This window comes from Sebastes fasciatus, chromosome 16, assembly GCF_043250625.1.
Source record: "Sebastes fasciatus isolate fSebFas1 chromosome 16, fSebFas1.pri, whole genome shotgun sequence".
Classification (NCBI taxonomy): Eukaryota; Metazoa; Chordata; class Actinopteri; order Perciformes; family Sebastidae; genus Sebastes; species Sebastes fasciatus.
The window spans coordinates 23,258,210-23,265,651 of NC_133810.1; the positions used below are offsets into that span (position 1 = coordinate 23,258,210).

At 41.4% G+C, this 7,442-nt stretch overlaps 1 protein-coding gene across 1 annotated transcript in view; it reads right to left on the reverse strand.

The window, feature by feature from the left end:
• LOC141752901 (roundabout homolog 2-like) overlaps window positions 1–7,117 on the reverse strand; it is a 112,806-nt gene extending 105,689 nt beyond the window's left edge. The window contains exons 1-2 of the mRNA XM_074611155.1: window positions 6,584–7,117; window positions 744–1,070 (exon numbers count right to left, since the gene is read on the reverse strand). Of these exons, the coding sequence (XP_074467256.1) occupies window positions 744–1,070; window positions 6,584–6,638 (382 nt within the window). The 5' untranslated portion in view covers window positions 6,639–7,117. The remainder of the gene's footprint in view (window positions 1–743; window positions 1,071–6,583) is intronic.
• Between the last annotated feature and the right edge of the window lie 325 nt (window positions 7,118–7,442).

Here is a 7,442-nt window from a genome sequence, read left to right on the forward strand (position 1 = left end):
AATGTTTGCCTGGAATTCCCTGTTTGCTCCTTGTGTGTTACCACCTCTACGAGAGCGAGAAACAGAGAGCAGGGGAGACAGTGTGGGTGTTTGTGTGTGTGTGTGTGTGTGTGTGTGTGTGTGCATGATGCATGTATATCTGCGTGTGCGTCCGAGCGTGTGTGCATCTCGTTCATGGCAAGAAATCAGCTCAGTTTAGCACATAATGGAAATGTGAATAGCCCAGAGCGTCCTCTCTCTCGCTCCCACACAGGGAGAGAACTGGCTGGGAGCAGGCTGCATCTTTCCAAATCCAAACAGGGAGGGAAAGAGAGAGAGAGTTAGCTAGGTTAAAATCCTTCTCTCCCTCCCTGGAGCGATTCACAGCTCTGCCCATACATTACCCAAACAGGTCATCCAAACAGGTCTCACTAGCAGTCTGGAAAACATATTCGCACACATATGCGCACACATGTTATGCACACGGCTACACACACTTGTAGGTGGAAAGGTGACGTTGCTCATATTATGACGGATGGCGATCTCATATACGGATCTCTCAGCACCAAAATGATATGCTTAATTTAACATATACTCTACCTTTTTCAGATTCAACATTAACACTTTTCACATTTCCACAAAAGGTTACCAACCTCAATACATACTGCAATTTTTCCATTTTCTTGCCATGCAACACTGAGATTCCCCTTGACCAGGGCAGTACCTTTGTGCCCACAGGGATAAGATGAAAACTCAAGACTTACGTGCTACTTCTAGAGATGCGTTCCGGCTTACGGCCTCTCCCAGATAGTTCCGGGCCACGCACACGTAGCTGCCGTCGTCGGGCTTGCTCCGTCGGCCGTGGATGATGCGCAGGAAGAAGAGGGACCCGCTGGGCAGCAACATGCGATGGGAGCGGGGGTTGTCGCGGTCCGTCTCGACGCGCTCCCCGTCTTTGTACCATTCCACCGTGGGGGTCGGACGGCCCTCGGCCTTGCAGTTGAGAGTGGCTGGTTCCCCTTTGGACACAATGAGGTCAGAGGGGTGCTCCGCGATGCGGGGAGGGGAGTCTTCCTGGCGGATACGAGACCCTGGAGGGAGAAACGAGAGTATAAAGTTACCATTAAAGAAATAGTCATAGTAAATACATACACATAAAAAATGCATTTTAATTTTGCTGCAGCAGCAACAGCAGTATGTTTGGGGGAAAATGAAGTTAACTGTTAGCATGGCAAAACAATAGGGCAGCCCTCTCTTAGTCGATTAGTCTATTAATCGGTCCTTTTGTTCTTATTCAACAAAGATTTCTAGTCAGTTAGTCATTTTTTATGCTTTTTTTCATGCTGAATGACTTATTTCCAAGGCAATTATGATCACATTTGTGGTAAACACAAGATGTCAAGTGATGCTTTTGTGTGATTTTTTGTGGAGAAACTGTGATTCAAAATGTGAGAGGCCCCACACATAACGACATGTTAAATTGTTAAAAGCAGCACACCACTAACAGATTCCATTAATGAACAACAAGAGTCCGGACACAAAAAAATGGAAATCTCACAAAATATCTTGTAATCAAACATGACTTTAGTGTAAACAAACATGGCAGATGGTTAGTCTTTGCACTACTTTATACTGAAAATTCCCGAAGTATAGGCCAAAAATCAACACGTTGGAACTCCATTTCTGAGGTCCATCTTAGTACTACTTTATGCTTTGCGTTTTGCATTAGCTCTTGCATTAGCTTGGTTCTCAATTGGCTATCGTTCTTTCCCACGTGACTGCGTCATCTGCTGTCCTTGGGGTTCCCCACACACAACAGGATATACAATCGTAAATATTGAACATGTTTAATGTTTACGATTTGAGATCAGTGTGGCCAGGATGGACTTCCGAGCCGATCAGAGGATGTAACATACCTCACACCACAGAAATATCTGGAAAGATTATCTTAAGAACCATCAAAAAATCGGGACTTTGCTGACAGTTGTCGGGAGGGGGGATTCGGGCCCAAAATCGTCATGATTCTCATGTAGCATGTACCCGGCATAACACAATACGATTTTGTCGCCTAATCATTTAGTCGATTTAATCGACAGATCTGTAAAACTGTGTTTCTCCACAAAGAATCACACAAAAGCAACACTTTAAATCTTGCGTTTACCAGGGATGTGCTCATAAGTTTCTTAGAAATAAGTCAAACGACTAATCATCTACAGAAATCTTAGTCGACTAAGACCATAAAGACGGATTAATCGATTAATCGATGGAGGGGGCAGCCCTAATAAATGGTCTACATAAATCCAATCTCTCACTAACATTATATTTTCACTGCTTTTTAACCATGAAACATTAGATGTGTACACACATTCATAAATGTGATTGGTAGACTAAAACCACGTATAATTTCATTACAGTCCTTGAAAGGAAAGTTGATTAGTGTTGGCTTCTTACTACACTCAGGCTCCCATATTTACTTTCACAGACAGGAGCTGAGGAGTCATTACATCTCATTAGCTTTTTCATTAACACGTTCCATCAAACACTGACATCATCAAACATGTTGTCTCAGTGGGTGTAGAACAGCAGCTGCTACATTGGATTTTTATTCACTTTGTAATGTAATAGCATGGATACACAAAATGTACAATTCCTCCTTAAAGGCTACATTATTATACGAACATGCATAAATATTTAGATTTTAACCTGAGTGTTTGATAGCCGATCCTCAGCAAATGTCATGAGACCGATCCTGATAAGAGCAGCATCATCATTTGTGTAACCGCAACCCAGTTAACAACCCCTGCTCTCCATTTATTTGGCCGTGTGAACACCTTTCTGAAATTCTACCTCTAAATGTCACAGAGGAAATGTAGTGGCACTACTGTGTTTGTTTACAGACACGACAGCATCCCAGCTCTCATCTGTTTCATGGTGTATGAGCACATTAGAATATCTGTGTTAAAAGGTCTCCCATTTCCGTCGTGTGCATGCAAAACAAACCTAGAAAGTGATTTTTGAGTCGCTAAAAGAGACTTTTCGGACTGTCACGAGGCGAAGAAATAAGTAAGATATAAATAAATGAAAATGATGTTACACGGTCTTCTTGTCTTTTTTGCCTTTGATGGTGACAAATCCTACAAATTGCAAAGGCAACCATGATGACTGGCTGCTATACGGCTACCGAAATAAAGCTGCGAATGTGAGTAAAATTGATGTGACTGTCTATAATGTTAAGAGGTTTGTTGACAGAAAGCATTCCATTAGCATGGCGCCGACACGCCAAACTGAGGCGATACATTATGTTTTTAACATGCTTTTAAAAACCTATACATAATGCTTCTTGGGTAAGTAACATTTGTGTGGAGCCACAAACAAACACAGTCCCCGGGTTGCTGACTTCTTCTAATTGGTTGTCCCATTACCCAGCGTCCACTGTGGCTAATGCACAGTTTGACTTGTGCTGTCAGACAACAGAATTGAAATTAGAGGATTTAAGTTGTGGGTGTCTCAGTGGTTGGTATACTGTAAACTAGCAGCAAGCAGGTCCAGCGGGGTCCTGTCAGTCTGTTTTGCAATGTGATGGACTGGCAACCCATCCAGGGGGTTTGCCTGCTTTCTGCTCAATGCGTGCTCCAGCACCCCATGACCCTGAATATGAATAAGTGGGGATAGGAAATGAATAGATGGATGGATGTTTTTTTGTTTTTCTTTATGACTCCTTGATTGGCATTTTAAGAGCTGAATAGTCCTGTGTGTCAGCCCAGACGTACAGCAGTGCGTGAAATAGTCACAAAATTGAATGTATTGATTCATGAACATAGACGTAAATTTCACATTATTTTCATGATGATCAGCACAAAATCAATTTGTATGCAATCCACGTAATTGTGAAGCAGGAAGTATAGAGAGCGGCTGAACGGTGTGTAGAGAGGAGGTCAGGGTGGATGGGTGGGTCAAAATAATCATGACTTTCGCCCAGGAGACCGGTGTTCATTTCCACGGTAAAACCACAAGTCAAAGTTAAATTATTGTCATGTAACTTCCAAACTTAATTTACAGCACTTCCAGAGTCATTTTAACCCAAACCACACTCTTTTCCTAAACCTAACTAAGTAGTTTTGTTGCTGAAGCCTAACCAAGTCGATCTATTCCTCAACCTAACTAAGTAGTTTGTTGCCAAAGCCTAACCAAATCGATCTATTCCTAAATCTAACTAAGTAGTTTTGTTGCCTAAACCTAAAGAAGTCGATCTTTCCTAAACCTAATTAAGTAGTTTTGTTGTCGAAGCCTAACCAAGTTGATCTATTCCTTAACCTAACTAAGTAGTTTGTTGCCAAAGCCTAACCAAATCAATCTATTCCTAAACCTAACTAAGTAGTTTTGTTAGCTAAATCTAACCAAGTTGATCCTTTCCTAAACCTAACTAAGTACTTTTGTGGCCTAAGCCTAACCAAGTCAATTTATTCCTAAACCTAACTAAGTAGTTGTGTTGCCTAAACTTAACCAAGTCGATCTTTTCCTAAGCCTAGTAGTTTGGTTGCCTAAATATTACCAAGTCAATCTTTTACTAAACCTAACTAAGTAGTTTTATTTTGAAAAGACTGGAACGGAAATTGACACGAGCATTGAACCGCCCACAAAAAATATGTTCTTGAAAGTCGTGCTGAGCAGAAAATCTATGATATGAATAAAATAGATTAAATTTCATGACTATTTCACGGACTGCCGTGAGACTGTGTTGTGTGATGACAAATGCTCAGATTATAAATAATGATTCTTGGTATGGATACATTTAAAAAATGGCCAAAATGTGGCTTCTCTTTTAGCCTCGGACTGCCTAAAGCTGTTAAGCATCAAGCTTTGTCGTCTTTTTTTCTCTCCGACAGTGGGTCTGTTTATGGGGATCTGTCCATGGTGCTGAAGCTGAAACTCAAGGTCTGGCATGGCAGAAAAAAAAGCTGGTCAGGAGGAACAAGTTAGGGCTTGTAAGCAGGAACCACTCTCACAAAAGTCACTCTGAGGTGATGTCTGTCTACCAGTGGAGTTCAGAGGAACTCAATTCCGACTTACAACCAACCTCAAAGTCAGGCCGAGCCCTGCGAATTCAAAATCAGTGGCATTTATAAAAGACTTAAATAGACAGATACAACCCGTCAAAATGGCCACACAGTAATATAAATTGTTATTGTGCACAGACTGCAGCATTATCCTCTCTAATAAATCCCAGATTACCTACAGAATTGCCCCAGGCGTAGTCGGTCAGACACCAACAATTGGGATTACTTGTGCCTCCTTCTCACAGATGTTTGAATTTTAAATACTAAAACGAAAAAGGCTGTAATGTACACCGAGTCACCCGTTTATTACAATATCTGCAGAATCGATTACAAGCTGCAATAAATGCTATTTTAGTGAAGCTTGCAATGTATTTGTTGAGACTGTGTCAGACGTGCTGATAAATGTATGTAAAATGGGGTGGTCAAAATATAAAAAAAACATATTTCAGTGGCAGTCCAATACAAATTAAAGCCTCCAAAATGACTTTAGAGTTCAAGCAACGCTTCCCAGAAATGATGTCAACAAAAATGATCACTTATTAGCTTTCACAAAGATACAGTAGCATTAACTGCAGAGCCGCTGTATTGCTTTTGCTCTACACTGCACACATGTACCAAATAAACTGGCGACACAGCAACTCCGGTGTCCTGGAACCACCCAAATCCACACCTGCTCTTGATTTACCCCACTGACACAGATTTATGTTATACTGGGCTATACAGGGGACAACGTAGTAAAACAACACACAACGCCTCCTGTCAAGAAGCTTAGATACATCTCTGCAGTTGTACATACAGTAAAGTCCATGTAGTTTAGACACAAACAGTCAGGGGTGAATTTACACAATATGAGCAAGCATATCTTCTCTATATATGGCACATATCAGGGACAGAACATACAGTTATAGCTCCATCATCTGCCTGAGCAAACCTTATGCATTATAGGCCACACAGAATATGACCAAAGAGAAGTCCATTACAGAAAGTGTGAGCACAGTTTGATAAATTATAGGTTTGCAACACTTTTGAAGGATTATACAAGTGCAATACAACAACAATATGACATATAGGGAGTTATATTGATTAAAACAAAATTAATTATTTTGTTTTTCCTTCAGGAATACAAAAAGTTTAGTGTGCACTTAGCACACATTTCAAAGATAATACAGGTACTTTTTAAAGCTGCCAAAGATTGCACTCCAGTGACAAATGTGTTCAATTAGGGCAGCCCTTATGAATAAATGAGCAACTTTCGTCTACACCCTGTACAGTAAGCCATTAAGCAATTGGTCTGGCACAATATCTTACATCTAGACTGAATGAGGCAACGAGAATATGGCGCATTGGCATGGTATATTCATCATTTTAAACACAAATTGAAGAGGAACAACAAATCCACTGTACATCATGTGGGTTTATCTTCTTGATGCACTTGAACTGACCAGACCATGGGTCGAATTATACGCTCCAGGTCAGAGCCCAGTGTGTCTGTTCTGAAGATATAAATACATCATAACATTTACTAAAAGATGTGTGTGTAAACTTACCGTCGGTTTGGGTGTAGAGGAGTCCACAGAGAAATAAATACTGTAGAGGAGCCATTCTGGCATATTGGCCCCTGTGAGCTTATCGGCGCATGAATTCCTCCTCAAGCCAAATAAACAATTAATCAATTTCCACTTGAGCGACTTTGTGACTCAATTTACTGTTTTGGAGTTAAAATAAATCAGTTTTATTTGCGCCTCTGCATGAGAGAGAGAGAGAGAGAGATCATTCACGCGTCCATTCTTCCTCTCCAAAGAGCGCACCAGTCTGTCGACGCGTTGGGGAAATTTCTGCAGTCACCCAATCGCAAACATCACCGACGCCCAAAAGACACTCCGGTTACTGACGGTAACCGACCGCATTTCTTCTGATACTTCTCCTCCTCTACCGGGTCCGACCGCGGGAAAACGCGTCCATCCTCACGCGGGACAAGTTGCGAGATGAAAAAGGTGGAGACGAGATTCAGTCGGAGGTGAGTGGAGCTGCTCGGTGCAGCATCAGCAGCAGCACAGCAGCCCCTCCTCTCCGCTCTTCTCCAATCCACTCTATAGTCTCCACTGCCCTGGGAGAAAACTAACATACACAATAGATCCCAACTCAGCTGCACTTTGCATTCCAGACAAATCAGATGCTGATAATGCTGCTAATTAGTGTTTTTTTCCACCCTTTTTTTTCTTTTTTTCACTGGGAGGCAATTTAACACAATCAGCTGAGAAATTACGCATGCAGCGTGATCAATATGGATTCCAATGAAAGTATGCTGCTATATATATATGGCTTTTGTTTGTTGGTCAGAATTTTCTCATTTATTTCTTGGAGCAATTTCATTGTATTTAATTCAGGGCTGTCAATCAATTCAAA